The sequence below is a fragment of the Molothrus aeneus genome, chromosome 9 (assembly GCF_037042795.1).
Source record: "Molothrus aeneus isolate 106 chromosome 9, BPBGC_Maene_1.0, whole genome shotgun sequence".
In the NCBI taxonomy this organism is placed as follows: Eukaryota; Metazoa; Chordata; class Aves; order Passeriformes; family Icteridae; genus Molothrus; species Molothrus aeneus.
The window spans coordinates 11,935,752-11,955,958 of record NC_089654.1 but is presented as its reverse complement, the minus strand read 5'-3'; the positions used below and the strand labels follow the sequence as shown (position 1 = coordinate 11,955,958).

At 37.9% G+C, this 20,207-nt stretch overlaps 1 protein-coding gene across 1 annotated transcript in view; it reads right to left on the bottom strand.

Annotated features, from left to right (window-relative positions):
* Positions 1–20,207, bottom strand: part of AK5 (adenylate kinase 5) — an 82,682-nt gene that overhangs the window by 21,345 nt on the left and 41,130 nt on the right. The window contains exons 8-10 of the mRNA XM_066555938.1: positions 15,459–15,535; positions 2,630–2,672; positions 1,467–1,511 (exon numbers count right to left, since the gene is read on the bottom strand). Of these exons, the coding sequence (XP_066412035.1) occupies positions 1,467–1,511; positions 2,630–2,672; positions 15,459–15,535 (165 nt within the window). The remainder of the gene's footprint in view (positions 1–1,466; positions 1,512–2,629; positions 2,673–15,458; positions 15,536–20,207) is intronic.

The following is a 20,207-nucleotide window of genomic DNA, read 5'->3' as shown; positions in this document are numbered from 1 at the left end:
GGTTGCAAGGAAGTTCTTGGAATCATTTATTCAAACAACTGTGTTACACTGGGATCAGCTACAGCAGGTTGATCTGAACTCTGTCAGATTGGGGTTTGAACATCTGTAAGCATGGAGACCCTACAGTTTCTGGGCAACTTATTCCAGTGTTTGACTACCCTCATAGTAAAAAAGTGGTTTTTGTGTTCAGGTGAAATTGAATGCATTTTAAGTTGTCCCATTTTCTCTTCTCCTGTCACTGGCTACTACTGAGAAATTCAGGCTCCCTCATCTTCATTCCCTCCCATCAGGTAATTATTTATACTTAATGGTAAAATCCTCTGGAGCCTTCTCTTCTCCAGGCTGAATAGTCCCAGTTCTCTCAGCCTCTCCTCAAATGACAGATGCTCCTATTCCTCAAATATCTTTGTGGTCCTGCACCACACTCACTCCAGTAAATCATTATCTTTCTTGTACTGGGAGCCCAGACTGGACACAGTGCTACAGATGCATCCACATCAGTGCTGAATAGGGAGGAAGGATCATCTCCCTCAACCTGCAGGTATTGGAATGTTTTTTGATGCTTCTTGAGTTCTGGTTCTGAATGAAACTTCCATTCAATTATTAATTTTGGAAGTTTTGTAATTTTTATTTCCCCAGGAAAAACAATGCACAAATTGATTTAGTTTTATGTAGAATCCCCCCATGTTCTGGTATCTGTCCTTAGGTCCTCAGAAATGTGTGTTCCTCCTCTGGATTGTAAAGCAGTTCTAAAAATTGCTCAATACAAAAGCAATTATTCTTTCCAAGTAATTAGTACCAAGCTTTAAAATCAATCTTCTGGTTATAATTTGTTTTAAAAGACTGCTCCAAGTTTATGCTAATTATATTACTCACATTCATGTGATAAAAGGCATTAACATTGTGCTTTTACTCTGTGGATTTCCAAAAGCAATATAAAAGTAAACCCTGAACCTGCAGAGCTTCAGTGCTAAGGATCATGCCTGGTGAGCAGCCTGTTGGCTTTTAACATGATGCTGAACACATGCAGAATTGAAACCTGTATCTAACAGAAGTTGCCTCACAAATAAGGAAGGGAAGAGACCTGATACTTTCCAGCCAAATCTTAAACTTCTGAGTTACAATCCAATTTAGTAAAATTTTAATTAGTGCTGGTGAGGCAGCTTTGGTGTGGGAAGTCACAACTTAACTGTAACTGCCAAAGAATTAAGGTTATTTTGAACATGTTCACAATCAAAGGAGCTGCCTGCTCTGAGCTTTCCACAACTGTTGATAGTATGGTTAGACCCAAGTTAATTACATATTATTAAATCCTAGCTGCCTTTCAAAAGACTAAACCAACATTGGAGAATAAATGTTCTCAGCCAATCTATTTTGCTAAATAAATAAATAAATCAATCACATAATCAAAGCTAAATAACATGGGAATATTCAAGAGTAGCAGTTAAATTAGGAATCCTACTTACCGACAACAAAAATGATGTTTGATTTCCTTAGATCTTCTGAAAAGTCTAAAATGAAAACAAAAATTCTTTAGTGGCAGGAGCTACTAATTTTAATGCCAGCTACTTACCACACCAAATTGTGTAACACTCATGCAAGGGGATCTGCTTTTACTAGATTTACTTTCTGTTATAAAAAATAGATATGCTTTCTCCATTCCAAAAGGAGCTATCATCCACAAGCCTATTAATCTCTCAGTTTCATAGTTGTCATTGCAGATATGATAAAGACATTTTACCTGAAAATAGACCTTGCAATACACATCATTTCTTTAAAAAAAGAAAGGAAAAAAGAGAGAAGCAGATTCATCTTGATGTAATAATATGATGTAATAATGCTGACTGTGTTCAGCCACTGCAGTTTCTACTGAGCATATTACTGCATTATAATTGCTATAGAATCTTGTCCACCTCCCATTTACATTTTATACTCTCTGAAATGTACTTCTAAATTCCTGTGAGCCCCAAATTCAGCCAAATAATAACCATCTTAGCTGAAATGCAGGCAATACACTCACCAAAACTATGGTGTGTGTATTACAGCTTTGTCTTTGACTGAGAGTGTACCTTTTGAAAAAGCAATTCCTCCTGGTCTGAGTCCCAGCCACTGCACTGATTATACAGTACAGAAGGTGATCTTGCACCATGTGAGCCTGCTGAAATTTTATTATGTCTTTGAGTTAATCACTTACAAGACACATATCTGATTTTGTTAATCACATACAAGACGCCTCATACAATTTTTGGGGTTTATTTTGTGGTGTGTAGATCTCTTATTACAAAAAATCATTAGCCATGAAAAATCTTGCTTTATCCTTTCTTTCTCTTAGACTCTCCTTTCCAAGGAGACTTTCATAACTGCCGATTTCTGAAAACACCTATGAGATTTGATGCTGATTAACAGTAGTACTTTCTAATAATTTTTGATCCAGCCAAAAGAGTATAGAAATGTGTTTTACAAACTTAAAATTTCATTTGAAAGAATTCACATGATAAAAATCCCTTGAGGCATAAATTTCACAATACAAATCAGCTGAATTCACTTTACTTTCTAATTAACTATTTAAATAATGGGAAATCAAAGGTTTCAAAATGAAATGGCAATTGACACTGAAAATGAAACTCACCTCCTGTGCTCTCATAACCAGAAAAACTTGACTGATCCTCCTCCTGTTAATTAAGCAATTGACAAATTGAAATGGATATTCTGCATAGTTTGCATTTCTTCTTATATCTGCTTATCTATATATCTTAATATGTATTTCTCTAAGGTCTCAGTTTTAATCTATGTTGAGATATGGTTTACAGTGTCACAGAAATGCTGTTAGTGCTGTTGCAGTTGCTAGAGCACAAGCACAGAGAACCCAAGATATCTTGAGATGATTCAGTATCCCATATAATTGAGTGGAGTTCCTCAGGTTTGGGAATGGGGACTGGTGTTGTTTAACATCTTGTTGGTGACAGGGACAGTGGGACCAAGTGCACCCTCAGCAAGTTTGCCAATGACACCAAGCTTGCTCGAGGGAAGGGATGGCATCCAGAGGGACCTGGACATGCTTGAGAGGTGACCTAATGGAGTTCAGGGCCAAGTACAAGGTACTGCTCCTGCCTCAGGGCAATGCCAAGCACAGTTACAGGCTGGGTGGAAAATGGATCCAGTGCAGTCCTGGGAAAAAGGACTTGAAATCATTGGTGGATAAGAAGCTCCACATGACCCATCAAAGTGCATTTGCAGCCCAGCAAGCCAACTGTGTCCAGGGCTGCACCAAAGGCAGCGTGGGCAGCACGCTGAGGGAGCAGATTCCACCTCTCTGCCCTGCCCTCATGAGACCCCGCCTGGGCACTGCTCCTGGCCCTGGGGCCCCAGCACAAGGGCAGGGACCTGCTGGAGTGAGTCCAGAGGAGCCCACAAAGATGCTCAGAGGGCTGGAACACCTCTCCTAGGAAGACAGGCTGAGAGAGTTGGGGCTGTTCAGACTGGAGAGGTCTGCAGAGACCTTACAGCAGCTTCCCAGGACCTGAAAGGGGCCTGCACAGAGCTGGAGAGGGACTATTTCCAAGGAGATAGAGTGACAAGGGGGAATGGCTTTACACTGAAAGACAGTAGGTTTAGATGAGATCTTGGGAAGAAATTCTTCACTGTGAGGACAGAGAGGCACTGGAACATGTTTCCCAGAGATGTTATAGATGACCATCCCTGGAAGTATTCAAGGCCAGGCTGGATGGGGCTTTGAGCAACCTGGTCTAGTGAAACATATCCCTGCCTGCTGGGGGTTTGGAGCAAGATGATCTTTAGGGTCCCTTCCAACCCAGGCCCTTCTCTGCTGTAATACTGGTTTTGTGAGGAATGGCTCTTCAGTGTCCAAATGCACAATTCCCACATGATATGTAAGCAATCAGTGTGCATCCTGAATTTCTTCTGAAGTCACTATAGTATGATCAGCTGTTAATAGTGAGAAAGCAATATTGGAGAACCTTCTAAAAGCAAGCTATAACATAAAGATGGCATTGGTCTTTAATCTCAAATGTGTTTACCTTCTGAATGTAACACAAGCTACAAGTTGTTATAGAGGCTGTTCAACTACAAGGAGGGACTACACCAGGAAAATGGGGGATGTAGCATGTTTTGTCTCCTGAGATTCAGCCACTTAAAATTATTTTGTGACTGTATATTACAATCAATGAGAAATTACAAATATTGGCCAGCAAGACTGTCAGAATGGGAATTCTTTATTGTTCTGATAAGTGAGAATTATATATATGCTGGATATAGTCTAGGTTGTGAGGTGTAAATATACCTACATCAACAATGCTTTAGCCTGGTCTGTAAAATATCAATAATAGCATTGACAGTAACTCATCCTCATGTGACAGTATTACATCATCAGTGCCTAACATCAGCATGAAACATGCTATGTGAGTCATCTCAGTAGCATATGGCTATCAAGCCATAGCTTCTGGCAGCACAGCTCTCAGAAATAGCCACCTTTAAATGTGTAGAGCTACAGGAGCAGATGAAGTGACATGAACTGCAAGGTGACTGGAATGGGTAAACTGCTGCCCACCGTAATTTGCAGGGCTCATGCACTACCCTTGCAGGTTTCTCCTTGTATTCCCATCACCACTGAAAATGAAGTACTCTTCATTAGGCTGAAGTACCATTACACTGGTTACACAAATTATTTCCATTTTTTGATTCACAGTAATTCTCAGCCTATTACACTGCAGCAGAAGAACTGCTGTCTTAAAAAAAGAAAGGTGTCATTTTCAAATGAGAAATTATTCTCTTTCCTACATTTCAAGTGACAATATTAACCCTATGTCCATTATTTTTGCATGTAATAATACAATCAAATAATTGACCCTGCAAAGCATATATTGCATGCAAAAGGCTTCATTTTAGATTCTGCTTCTTATAATGCCTTTGAAAGTTTATGGATCAAAATCCTTTTAGGCACTAAGTTTAGAGTAAAATTCCTTTAAAAATCTGGATCAGAATTCCAAGCTTACAATCAAATTATAGAATTGAAAGCAGCATTACTGCTTTCAAGTTTTGCTGTTGTTCTCCCCTACGATTGCAGAAACTGAATCCAACCAGTTTTGTGCTGATCTGCGTGAGGAGCTAGATGTGCTGTTTGGCTGGAGGTCCCTCACAAAGAGTGACAGTCTGGCACCCTGTTTAATACAGTCTCTTTATGTTTGCATTTGACAGTATTTGACAGAAAGACTCAAAGATTGAGTCTTTTTAGCAAGTAGGTCTCTAAACTGTGAATGGCTTGGCCTGTATCAGGCTGAACACACTGCTCTGCCTCCTTCCCAGAGCTCTTTGGAAAATAACTGTGGGATTTAGCAAGTGATCACACAAGGCAAAGTCCCTCCAGTTAGATAGCAAATGGTATTTGACACCAGACTGCCAGCACCAATACAGTGATTTAGCAGCAGTCTCTGTACTCTCAGTATAGCTGTTTCCATGTACTTGAAAGCAAAGTGAGGAAGATTACATCTCGTAATGAGCTCTGAAGAAAGATAGGTAGTTTGTAATTTCATATGCCTTTACAGTCAAGTTATATCTCTAAATATTATCTGGAAACATATCCATTAGTGGAGCACAGATGTCTGTGTAACTACTTAAACAATATCAACAGTACATTAAAATAATTGCTAATTAGAGAAGTTTGCTGCCTGTAAAGAATCACTTATTTGACATTTGTCTTTAGAGTTGGAAAACACAGGCTTTTGACTGCCATTTTACTTGCCACTTGTGTTGTAATTAGTAAATATCTGACTGGTAGTAGATACTTCATTGGTTAATGACTTTGCAGTTACTGTCATTGCTAGGTAAGTGAGGTAAGTCCACAGAATCATAGAATGATTTGGAACTAGATGAACTTCCAACCCACCTAATTTCTGTAGTAACAAACTATGACAGTATGTCTCAGCAAATAATAATGGAATGATACAGAATTCTTCAGAAGTTTCAATTTTGCTGCCAATGAATGAGTACTCGTAAGGCATATCAATAAAATAGATTTAATTTTTTAATCTACTGAAGGGCCATTTTCTTCATGAGGACTTAGTGACAGCTGTTGTGAATGTCAGTTACCTGATGAAATGTGAAAGCTTTCCTGTTACCCAGTAATAACCTCTGCTCCAGTCCTTGCGTGTTTTAGTTGGGGTTTTGTTTCTTTTGTTTTACATGGACAAGAGTTCTCCCTTATCACCTCATTGTTGTTTGAATGCTTCTAGAAAAGAGTGGTAAGAAGTACCTGATACATTTCATTCAGATTTCTAACAGATATAGCCAGAGTTTGTCCTCCAAATTTACTAAAGATGATAAATAATCACAGACAGAGGAGAAAAGAGGCAGTAGAATGAGATTGAATTTGAAATACAGCATGACTGCTGCTTAAAATTATGCTCAATTTTCAAGCTTGAATTTGAGAATGTAAATATTCCAAGGAATGTTTCAGACACAAATTATTTAAACAAATAAAAATTACATGTTTCTTTGTTCGTTTTATGCAAGGGCAGTGCTCCCTGGGTATGGATTTTATGAGCCATACCATTAAACTTGATTTATACTTCAAATCAATTTTTCAGCCTGAGCTGCTTTCTGCAAGCTGAGTGTTATAGTATGCCTCTGTAAAGCAGAGGTGGCTGAGCTCTGACTTCCCCTGCTACAGAACTAATAAATAAGGTAAGACACAGTAGGAATACCCTCACACTTCAAGACTTTTTTCTCCATTGAAAGTCAAATTTTCTTATATACTTCATACCACTCAGCAGAGTGGAGTTATTTGTGTTAAAAAGGACTAAAGAAATTAGGATGAGCGTACAGAGCTAATGTTTTTCGAGGTGATTTTTATTTGTTCACAATGCATAAAACTGCAAAAACATCAGTGTTCATAATAGCATCTACAGAATTCGGACAGATGATATCACTGTGATTCCCATTTAATTCCAGGTTCCTACCAAAGACAAAACTCAGTGCCATGCTCTCTTGTGAGGGAGCTGAGGGAGCTGGGCATGGTCAACCTTGAGAAGGCTGAGAAGGGACCTAATCAATATCAGTCAGTGTCTGAAGGGAGGTGCCAGAGGATGGACCAGGCTCTGCTCAGTGCTGCTGGCCGGTGGGACAAGAGGCAACAGGCACAAACTGATGCACAGAAGTTCCACCTAAACAAGAGGAAGAACTTGACTGTGCAGGTGACAAGCACTGGCACCGATTGCCCAGTGAGGTTCTGGAGTCTCCCTCACTGGAGATGTTCAAGGGTCATCCTGTGCCATGGGCTGTGGGATGACCCTCCTTGAGCAGGGAGGTTGGACCAGATGATTCACTGCAGTCCCTCTTCCCACCTTCCCCTTTCTGTGATTCTGTGATTATTCTTTTGAAACAAAAATTATTATCAATTCTAAAATAATAATAATAATAGAAAATTATACCCATTAGTTAGAGATTAACCCATTTTTAACAGTCAAAAGCCAATATCAAATTATCCAGCTTTTAAATTTGGTTGGGTTTTTTTCAGATTTTGCATTCCTGTTCTTCAAGAACATCAAGAATATCTGTAGGTACTTTAGAGAGGAAAAAGCCAGAATCTGTGTGCTATAGTTTGGGGAGAATTGGTTTTTGTTAACTTCTGTACATATTTGCCCTGAGAGCTGTCTTCTGAGAGGTGAAATTCAGTCATTTGGGTTTTTTGTTGTTAATGGTTTGGTTTGGGTTTTTTTTTTTTTTTAAATGTATGTGCATTTTGTGCTTTTCTGGGCTTTTTAAAACTTAAGATGAGAAAGGCTTTTCTGCAGGCCTGTCTCAACTCAGTTTTCAAAAAGAAAAAGATCTTGGCATGGAGAAGGACAAGAATAGAGTGTTGCAAATAAATCCCCAAACCCAGTGTGCAACCTCAGATCCTATGATTTGCTGCTATTCAGATGAAAATTGACAATTGTGTTCAAATTTTACCTCTCAAAGGCCTTCTCTGCTTAACATTTCACAAGCATATTCAAGGTTTACTATAGCACCTATTTATCTATTATTAGGCAGTTCTGTAACTTTCAACTTCTGCAGTATTTCTAAAGGACTTCTGTGTTAAGAAGGAATTGAACTATCTGAAGAAACAGTCCACTGATTTGAGATGAACTGCTGTGAAGGAGTTCTAAAACTAGGCCACTTTTCACTCTTTATGACTGGTATTTAAGCCCAAAATGACTAACATTGACTGCACAATCCTGGGATACATAAGGAGTAAAAAACCAAGTAGGAAACATATGGCTTTCTGAAAATACATAGGGGATTTTTTTTTTAATTTTCCAGTGTACCCAGAGAAACCACTTTTCTGCTTTGATACAATACAAATAAGTGATTTTAAGAGCAATTTTGTATCTCATAGAGTAAAACAGCATCTTTGCAATCACTGCAGTTTTATATGTGTATGTAAAAATATACAGGATGTACTTTGACAGTGGTTAAGAAATATAAAAGAAATAAAAAGGCACTTCCTTCTGCAATGTTTTAAAATATAGGAATTGTTACAACAAATGTTTTCAAGAAAGGGTAGCTGTCTTTAGGGATGCTGGGCTTCGTGAACAGAACCAATTCACAGCCCTGAGTGAGGCCTCTAAATCTAGGAGGCAGAACGGGTTTAAAATACACCTTTACATTTCTTTATCAACTTTTGGTAGAAGAGGAAAAGTTCTGCTGTGGATCCTATTTGCATCAACTGTGTGGGATACCTGATATTCCCCAAGAATTATGCAAGTTCTCTGGACTGTAAAGGTAGAACTCATAAATTTAGCTGGGAAGTTATATTTTGTTCATGAAGGCATAAAGCCTCACTTTGCCAGGGGAAGGGCAAGCTGGTGTGAGGAAAGAAGGTGCAGTATCCTACTGCTACTGCCTACAGCAATGATGGTGAGATACTGTAAATTGTAATGCTTTTACTACAGGCACTTCCACAAGCCACAGAGAAGGACTTCATAATTTACTGCAGAATTATTCAGTGAAGCATAAATGCAGCACCTCTTGAAGAATAATGTTGTCACTGCTGTTTAAATCTACAGTAACTCACTTGAGCTCAGCATCATTTTAACTGAATCCTTGTGCCCTGTACTGGCCACCAGAGCTGCAGGCAGCAACTTTGGGTTCAAAATTAGGAAAGAATTGGAATGCAAAGACTTCAACTAACCTTGGCAGTCTAGCCCTACCTAATATAAGTATCACCAGAAAATAAGTTCAAATAACATCTGTGAAAGAAGAAGTAAACAACTGCTTCTGGCATTTCACATAAGAAAGTGCAGGCTGACTCTGGTTATTTTTTGCCCATTTTGCCATGGTTTGCATGGGGGAAAATTAAGCAGGAGACTTTCCAACACATGCCTTTATTACAGTGTACAATGGTGATTTGAAAGAGAAAAAAATTCTTTGCATTTACAAAATTATTTCAAAGCACCAAAATACACATGGTTTGAGCTTATTCAGGAAACATTTTGTAAGGCAAACTGTAGTACTTTGTTTCTAGAACTGTTTTTTTTAAAGCATTTAATAGGATAGTTTCCATGGCAACGTGAACTGAACAGATTGTTCACTGACTTCAGTACATTGCTATTAAACATCTTTTCTCTGTAGTTAGACCTGCCTTTCCAGCTCTTTCATATCTTTGGATGCTTATTCATTTTGCCTTTTTGCAGATATCCTTAAACTAGATTGGACTCCACCTTTGACAAAAAACAAGTGTTGAGAGAACAGAGTTTTACAACCATTCTCTGAGTATCCTCTCATTTTCTTTTCTGTCCTATATTCCTGTTTTAAACAGTTTCTCTGTATAACCAGAATCTGTAATTCAAATTGATACCACTTTCTATCAGCAAAAGAGAAATGGACACTGCAGATATGTTCAGCATTAAAAGCCCAAATGGTTTCTGGTTACTCTTGGTCATTTTACTAAGACCTGTAATGTTTAATGCTGCACAGCATATATGAATAAAACTACTGTTACACCAGAAGTTCCTTATGTTCTCAAGTAAAAAGAAAGCACATGATTAATATATGACATTCTAATCTGACTCCTTGAAGAATTTAATTAATGTTTATCTGATTTTTGAAAGTCTGAATGAAAATTTCTCCTGCTAATGAAGGTGTGCAGTTTGCCCTCTGTAGTATTGTAATCCTAACCCCAAAGTATTGTGTCTGAAGGGTTAAATAAACTACTTGGGCTGAATCTTCAGAGTAGGGAAAAGGGAGTCAAAACAAAGTGACAACTGATAGGAAACACAGTAAATGGAGGAAAATGGTCTTTGGTTTAATCCACAGAGCTTTAGTTAAATGAGGCTTTTACTTTGCTCAAGCCCAACAGTTTTATTAATATTTGTGTTCTGCCTCTGCATTGAAAAGACTCTCTGGAACTTTTCATTATGTCTCTTGAATATTTAAGTTTCAAGCTATGCTAATCAGTCAGGCTGGAAATATTATTATAGTCTTGGTAGCAGTGGAGTCTGTTTTGCATCAGTTCACTAAAAGCTTTTCTCCTGCTCTCCTAAAGCCTGGATTCCTCAGTGCTTTGGACAGGAAACTACACCAAGCTGCAAAATGAATTATAACTACATGGCAAAAACTTCTAATTGAGAGCCTGTTTCCTCTTTTCCTCTTGTTAGAATGAGTAAGTGTCTTTTAGAGCTTTTTTCCTCCACTTGATTTTGGTTTTGCTTGTGAATTTTTCAAGTGAGCTGTCACATTTCTAATTATAAAGCATTCTGAATTTGCAGCAAAGATTGGGTTATTCAATTTATTTCATTGAGTTGATTGCTTGTCATTACTGAACAGAAAACATTTTGTTTTTTTTTTTTTTTAATCTACCTTTCCTAGGTCTTTGATACATTTGCAGGGGGGGCAAAAAAAAAAAAGACAATCTTTTCTTTGTACTATGGCATTTATCTAATTGCATTTATCTAATTGAATCAGTAAATGCAGCATGACACTGCAAGGGCATGGAAATCTCTCAGTTAAGAACTGGTAACTCCCTGAAAGGCACAAAAATGCGTTTCCATGTTTTGTAGATGTGAGGGTGGTGAGGCACTGGAACAGGTTGTCCACAGAAACTGTGGATGTCTCATCTCTGGAAGCATTCAAGGCCAGGGTGAGTCAGTCTCTGAGCAACCTGGCCTAGCGGAAGGTGGTCCTGCCCGTGGCAGGGAAGCTGGAACTAAATGATCTTTAACATCCCTTCCAACCCAAACCATTCTATGAAATTTGTGACTTCCTGTTCCAAACATTACTAGAGGCTAAATATATTTTTGAGAATTTTACTTGAAGTTGACCTGGTTTTCACATTTCCCAAATTCTAAAGTTCTGTAGCACTTGTACAAGATTGTATCCATTCTCCAGCTGCCTGACAGTGTATTTTAACTTTTTCTTTAATTACTCTAAATATTCATCAGGCTAGTTAAAGTTCTCCTGAAAGGCTTGTTTTCATGACAAAATAATTGAAAGCTCTCTTCTTCTGGAACTCTTTGATAGGATTCACTGATGCCAATTCTTCAGTACTCCCTTTTGCCTGAATGCACTTGAAATAAAACAAACAGTAGGTTTCTAATAAAAATCTAATTGTTAAAAATAAAAACTTTCTGGTCTCTAGAAACAAGGGCATTACATTGGTAGTCTCTCTGGAAAAGTTGAGAAATTGAATGGCAAGTATAAATGAACACAGTGAGCATTAAAAACCTTTATCACACTTGAGAGTATTCCAGCAGCAAAGAACCATCCTCATTAAACCAGACACTAGTCACCACAGCAAGTTCTGCAAATTGAGAATACTCTTTAAAGTTGCAGCACTCAAAATTGCCTGGCCCAAAATATATTCCTGAAGTCTTAATATGGGTTAAAATATCTGAAACTAGCCACGTTACTTTGCTTTTATGTTATCCAATCAAGTCATGAGTAGTGTAATCATTATTCCAGAAATGGCTGTAGAGATTGCTAAAACAAGAACCTTGGTTCTTCCATAAGTCATTCCCAATGAGAGGTACTATCTCTTTCATTTATTTACTTAATACTTAGAATGTATTTCTAGGTAATTCTAAAAACTTATATTATTCCTTTTATAATACAGGATCTCACAGATCTGAGACAAAACCAGAAAAATAGTTATTAATGATTTGGAGAAAAGAATGGGTTTTAATTTTTTTTTTTAAGGGTATTTCCCTCCTGCTTTTCCGTGCTGTAGGGACTTAGTGATTACAAATGTTCTAGTTCTTGAAGTCTTCATGCATAGTCAGTAGAAAACAATCAGCTTACTTTTAATTTAGTTACATAAAGTTAATTGAACCATCATTTATAACATGTACAATTCAAAGCTCAAGCTTTCTCTGAGTTGTTTTAAATTCAATTTCCCCTGCATACTCTTCCAGAAAAGCCAGATGTTAATTTGGACTAGTGTTGCTTTGCACTGTCTCAAGGAGAGTTATCAGGTGTTTCTGGGAGCACTTGGCACTCCTACATGAGCCAAGGACTCCATCAGTGCCTGGAACCACACCACTCCATCTCCTTGGTCCTGCCTACCAGTAGGAGACATTATTCTGGAAGAACTAATGTACATCTGAACAACTCCGATGCTTTTTTGGTTTAGTTTACACTGGAGATTTTCCTGGCTCATTCCAAGAATGAGAAAATGCGAAAGTATCTGTGTAAGTCCATTTCAGCTGCACCAAGGCACCCATTGCCAGCTGTGGCTTTGTCTTCTGTGTGACCCCCAACTCCCCTTGTTCAGTGACTACCAAGATGTTCCCCTAAAATTCAGCCATTTTTAGCAGCTCAGCTGTGTAAGGTTGCTTGGAAACCAGCCTTCTTAGCCCCCACATTCTCATGACAGATTTCCTATGCAATAACATCACTGCATGACACATTTGTATCCAGACATACATTCTTTTTCCACTTGAGATTCTCTGAGTAAAGGTTGTTGATGCTTCACACAATTCGTAAACAGCATGTGGTAAATCACTGGAGGATTAAATCACTGCCACAGTCAAAATGAGCTCAAGTTTTGAATGTGAGCAGTTCCTCACTCCTGAATTTAGTTATTGATCTTTCCATCCTAAGAGTAATTTCTCATTTTGTTTTTCAGACCAGGCAGCTAGATGGTATTATGACTTCATGGTAATCTCCACTCCCTTTTTTGCTTCTGTATATAATACTTGCTTCCATAATTTCAAATTGGTTGCAATTGCTTTCTCTTGTATATTTTCTTTATATTTGTACAAGGCATTTCATATAAACTGTGTGTACACATTATTTATTAGTAATAGAAATATTTATTTTTTTTAAATGTTGCAAAATGTATCAAGATACCAACTTGCACTTAAAGTCAGTTGGTGTCAGCCACTTCATATTTATATAGCTGTCCCTGATTGATGGGCTTCTCGCACTGTTTTAGCTTCATTTCTCCTTCTTTGTTAACAGTACTGCACTCTTGCCAGAGTGGCAATGTGTTAGTTTAACAAATAATGAGAAAAGCTAACTGCAACATTCTGGCAGAAGGAATATTTGCCATTGACAAAAACAATAAGGTCCCATCATAGCCTTGTTCAACCTCGTGAGAATCACATGCATTCAAAACTGCAGTGCTTTTATGGATGGTGTAATGTATCATCAGTGAACTATATAGTTTGAAATTATTATGATATCAGTATAATTTTCACATCTCCATTAATTTTATTTTATTTTGTAACTATAAAACTTGTGAATATTATGTAAACATTATGAACCAAGAGTATGATTTCTTTAGTATATGTACTCTTCCGAAAGAACCTATTTTAAATGTCATTAAAATGCAAAATTTAACATCCAAATAGCCAAACATAATATAAATATAGATTCTGCTTTATAGACCTAAACCCCTAAATAATAAAGTGTAGTACAAAGATAATGGGAAATTTAGAAGTTTCCTGGACATAGAACATTTTAAGAAGGGTTTATGAAAGAATGGGATTTAAAAAGGGATGTGAAGACAGAGACAAGCTGCCTTCTTGAAAAACAGCCAAGCTGAAATAACTGAGCCAAAAAGAACAGTAAAAGGATCTAAAAATTAAAATAAATGAATGGAGCTAGAACGTATAATATTTTGCAGGTGAGGATAAAGTGTTGCATTGAATACTGTGAAAGAAAACCAATGAATGATCCAATCATAATGAAAATTCAGTTTTGTTGGCCCTCATTTTGTCACTAGCTTTGAAATATCACAAGAAAAGATATCTTTTGCAAGTAATGAGAAAAGAGGTGAGAACATTTGCAACTGCATTTTGTTGAATGACAACAGAAACACAAATTAGCATTCTGTGCCAAGCTGCTTACAAGTCTAGAGAGATGTTTGTGGTATTCATGAAGAAAATACAAGCAAAGTCATTCAAAAGTGGAAGACAGGAAGCAAAACATACAAAACCACCACCCATAAGTATGATGGTGTGATAGACAGATGGTTTTTTGGTTTGGTTTTTTTTTTAAATTCTAAGTCATTCTCTTAAATGCTTATCCACAGCACAGTAACAAGCACACAACCCTTATTCTTAGTACAGCATCCAAGCCTCAGGAACCTCCCATGCTTCAGTTTGTGCCCATTGCCTCTTGTCCAGTCACTGCACAACAGAAAATGCCTGGATCCATTTTCTCTGCATCCTCCCTTCAGACTTCTGTACATTTTGATGAGGTGCCCCTGAGCCTTCTTTTTTCCAGACTGAACAGTCAGGCATCTCAGCCCTTCCTTGTAAGAGAGATGGCCCAGTCCCTTAATTATCTTAGTGGTCCTTTGCTGGATACTTTTAAGTATCTCCATATCCTATATTACTAAATCCAGAACTGAACGGTATTCCAGATGTGACCTTACCAGTGTGGATGTGAATATTATAGGCGAAAGATATACATAACTTCCCCCCCACCCAGGATTCTTCCTATATAGAAAGAAAACTCTTATCAAAATTTAGTTTTTAGATGTGGATTGGACAGGTTCAGTAGAAAGGCTGATTTCAACATACTGTAAGGCTTTGTTGTTTTTTATTCTTAAAAACATTTCTTCACAGGGAGAACATTTGATTTGGCTGTAGTTATATTTCACACTTCTTATAATTTCATACTGCTCTTTGGAAAAGTTTTACTTCTTAAATATACAGCAGACTTACAGTGCATTTTAGCAATTCTACTTGTCACATTTGCCAATGTTTTAAAATTTATGGAGGAAACTCAGCAATGCACAGTAATAGAAGATACAGGGTCTTAATACTATAATAATATTAATTCTTTTTTCCTAACCAGAAAGCAACATCTGTGCATCATGAATTTACTTATGTTGCACTTAAGAATCCATTTGCCCTATCCTTAAAATGCCATCACCTTGTTTAGACAAATGTTATAGCACAGTATATACATAAACTAAAAAAACTGTCTAGAGAGAAGCCATATATACAGAAAATTACCTGATCTTCAAAGTCAAATTCTGTATAAACAGCATCTCCAGAATCCATAATCAGACTGCAATCAAGTTCATTTGGCCCTAAAATAGGAAAGAAAATTAGACTTGAGAAATGGATTGAAAACTTTCACTTAATGTGGTAGAACACTATAATATTTCCAATTGTCTGTATCTGTGCAAAAACTGTGATCCAAGGAACCAACCATTCAGGTTTGCTGGAGTGCCCAGGTGAATGGTATTTCATTAGCAAAGCCTTCAAAATATCCATAAAAGTTACTGCAGATCTTAATAAGGAAGGGCTGTGCTAAAGGGTGAATTGTTTTAGCTTGATTGCATATTTATTGGGCAGGGTGTTCTGCATGCCATGACTTGCAATTTTAAATTTCCACACTCAAGGGAGAATACAAACCAGTTTAAGAAAGAGAAAGGAAATGCTGATTTCTGATTAGCAGATAAGGGTCCTTGAGTGGTGTGGATAGGGGACCAAAGCAGCATGCTTCCAGCAGGAATTATCTCCATTTCCATCCTCTTCTACCCCTTCCCAAGGAGTCTGTATGGCTCTGCCCCTTCTCCTTGTCATCTTCCTGTGGCAGGACCAGGAAGAATGCAGTCTCTTGCACTTGGGATGACAAAATCCAATTGCTGAGAAGCCTTGACCTGGCTGAGCTTTACAGTTTAGCTTCAGCTGAACTGCTGAAGGTGCAGGACAACAGAAACTGAGCTTGATATTTCAAGAAGCCATGTAGGGGAGGAGTCATTGCTAAACCACAATGGGAGGATAAACCACCAATAATGTTTCTATATAAACATAGGAAGGCTGTAACATGGTCATCATATTCTGGCACTGTCACCCCATTCAGATTATCTCAGTCCTGGGCAATAAAGAAGGAAATGTTCTCCTGAGTCCTCCAGATGGTGCAGCTCTAAACCAAATACCGCACATATTCTAAACACATAAAACTGTCAATAGGCATGAGACTATAGAAGTCACTTTCACAGCATTAGTAAAATGAGAATAACAAAAATATTGTAATGATACACAGAAACCTAAAAATTATAACCAGCTAGCCACAGATGAGTCCGACCACTCACATCATGTGGGCAGCAACAGGTAACACCAGGGGAAGTGTCAGCTGTGTTTTGTTTTGTCTCCTCATGTCCTCAGTGAAACAAGATCCCTGATGAAGAAAACAACTCCTCCTTCCTGGGTTACAGGTGTCTCTGCCTGGTATGACGTTCCTGCAGGCACTGGCACTGAGGGTACATAGTTTTAAGCCTATTGAGCCTATTGCTGACCTGGAGTTGTTTTCTCACCATTAGAGTTGTTTGTATGGGTGGCTTGCTGTAACAAGCACTATCAATAACAGATTTTGCAGTTCAATTTGTGCCAGATGCATTTATATATTATCTGGGTTTGTTTGCTTTAGAAGTTTGCATAGTAATAATCGATGTGGGTGGTCTGACAGAGAGAATAGAGGAGAGGAGCTGGATGTCATGATGACCAAAAACTGTAACTGCATGGTACAAATGACGATTCCAGGGTGTCTTAGTTCGCAATCCTTATCACAATAACTGCCAAATTAATCTTCAATTTAACTTTCTGGACTACCTAAGAGAAACCAGGGAAAGACCTGCATCTACCATCTGATGGTGCTTTTGTTTTGGTTCCTCACTCCCCTGCCCCCACCCCCAATGCTCATGTATAGTTTTTCAGATTGCTACAGAGAAATTACAGAAAGGAATTATGCTCCTGGTATGGCAGTGTCACATGTACACACACAGCATGTTTTCTGGCATGTACACTTTATGGTCTTTTGAAAATAACTTTCTCTAAAAGATATATGCAAGGAAATAGATTTCCAGCTGCTGAAAGAATCTTAATTTTTTGATTTATCTTACACAGCTGATATCTCACTCTTAACACCGTGTCATTGTTGATAATATAATTTAACTAAGTCTCAGTTGTCACCGGCACTGGCCTACTCTGACACATCAATCACTGCTAAAGGCACTTGTTGGCACTTTATTAAAGGCACTTGATTAACTGTCACTTAACTACCAAGAGCAGTATATATTCTTAGCTAGAAACATTAGTATGAAATATGGTGCTGCTAACTTAAATGTAAAGGTCAGGCTGAAAATGAATACTCATGCATAATGTATATTAAGTGATAAAAGCCATAATGGTTATACAATTTTAATATGGTCAAGCATCTTAAAGCCTTTTTCCCTTGAATTAGAATACTGGTGTCCTCGGAAAAGCATAGCTTCTTCCTAGGTTATATTCAAGAAAAATTGAAAATCAGTCTTTTCTTTCATGCTTTAATGAAAACTAACAAACCCCATAACCATCTATCACTGAACAATGCTCAGACTTCTTTACCCTTCTCAAATTGCCTAAAGACAAACCCATGAGAAATGAATTGAAGCAAAGGGCTACTCCCAAGACAAGATAAAGTAATTAAGGGACATATCAGAGTTCTTGTGATATCCCTGGTGCAGCATAAGTAGTTTGCTATGCTCCAGCTCAGTTCATTGTTGGAGGGAGCATATTTTGCTAAGGTTGGACTAAATCTTCCTCAAACAGGTCTTGCAGGGGAGAACAAGGAGCTCACTAACTATGGCTTGTAGGCAGGCAGCAGAGGCACAGCAGGGAGCCCCTTGGCAAGGTACTGGCAGTGGGGAATCCTGCTCTAGGCAGATCTCCAGACAAGGCTAAAGCCAAAAGGAGAGCCTTGGAAAGTGCAGAATTCAAAACTTGGCTCAGCTTTTCTAAATGTAAGTTTAAATCAGCAACATTTTTCATAAAACCTGTGGCAACGTTTATCTCTCAAAGGTGAAATGCACAATGTCATCTTAAGGAAAAGAGTTTGGAAGCAAACATGCCCTGCTACTTTCACTGAGACTGCAGGCTGCACATCTCATGTCTGACAACAAAACAGTTGATCATAAATAACTTTTATTGCCTTTTCTGAGCAAGTTGCATTGTTTTTCTTTTGCTAAGTTGGTACCATGAGAACTAGGCTATAAAAACAATTCACACTTGTCTATTAGGAGGAAAGGCTTACAGTCTGATTTGTCTTAATTCCTTCAAAAGGGTGTCCCATTCCACCAAATAATCTCTTGGCTCAAATAAGCTCTTGGTTAACCTTGGAGCCTTCCTGTGCTTATATGAACCTTTAGGAAGTGATCTGAGTAACTTTATCAATTGCAAAAGGGGAAATTCAAGTTAAAAATTTAAGAAAGCCCATGAAAGTTCAACTGCCATGGAGAAATAACTTGCCAGCATGTGATCTGAAAAGGTACCCTTAGGGCTTAAAATATGTTTCCTTGATTGCTCGAATAAAGTTAAGGAAAGGGACACCTGGTCACTTTCATGTGCCCTGTGTTTTCCTTAGAGGAAAAAAGAGAGGATTTTATTAGTGCAGTACTGCACAATTTAAAAATAAGGCAGTTGAAAGTTTTTATTAAATCCCCATTAACTGAATCATCAGGTCTCTGGGGAGGAACAGGCTGAAATGCAATCCCTTTTTTTGCCATGTTTTATGTCTTGACACTGAAGGTGTCTTTCATAAAAACTTGTCTTGTGAGGAATCCAAGAGGATCCAGTGACACAGCACAGAGGACAAGGTTAATTAAAGGTGGCTGCAGTTGTACAAGGATGTGCTGACAGGTGCTACCCCTGCCAAGCCTGACAGTCAGGGACAGAGGGGTGCATGGCTGTGCTCAGTCACTTCCTTCACCATGAGGCTGTATTTCATGTTTTATGCTGTATTTTCCATAATGTTTGTTGCTCCTAAGCTGAATTGCACAATATTGATCATGGAAAGCTGAGAGAGTGTGGCTGTCATAGGCAGGTGTGTAATTCCTACCACAGAGATGCAGCCCAAAGCCCAGGGGATCATGGCTATAAAGTCTCTGGTCCAATAAAACACTTCAGTGTTTTAAGCCTGGGTTCATGGCACTTTCTCTGAAAATTTGTTCATCCTTAAGTTGTCACGAATGCAAATGTCAAGCATTGCTTTTTCACAGTTCACTAAATTAATTTATACAATGAAAATAGACTGTACTGATCTGTCTAAATTTATCTGCAGTTGACTTCACTTCCCATCACAAGGTAGCTATGACCCATCATGCAAATTAATTTAGTCTGCTCCTTGGACCATTTGTGTTTAGCAAATCAGCTAATGAATTTCCAATCTTTGCTTAAATACATTACTTATTTTGAATCCTGCTAGCACTTCTATTCAGTATGGTTCATTGGCTCAAATATGCCCATACTCATATTTTAACAATGATAGTATTCACACAGTTCAGCACTGACTGTCATAAAAGCAATCTAAGCCTATCCCATGAAACATACTGCTTCTCTCAATAACAAGTTTAAACTCAATAAAATAAACGTGCCTTTTTATGTTATGGAACATGCTCTGAAGCACCATGTAATAACTCAATTAATACATATTGAATATAAGCATTTGGGCAAGACAAATGCTTAGAAGATAAATTTCAAGTGGAATATTATAGAAATAATTTGTTGAAGCACTGATTAGCATTAGAATGATTACATTTTAATTTTCCTCTCTGTAAGATGCTTCTAATACAAATTTTATTGCAACCTTACACTGTTGAGTTTCATGACAGGTTGTTGCTCTTGGCAACGGTCTTAATATGTTGTAGAAGGCAACAATGAGAAAATTGTATTCTCATCTATAAACATTTTAGTTTTTTTCTTTTGGTACATATTGTTACA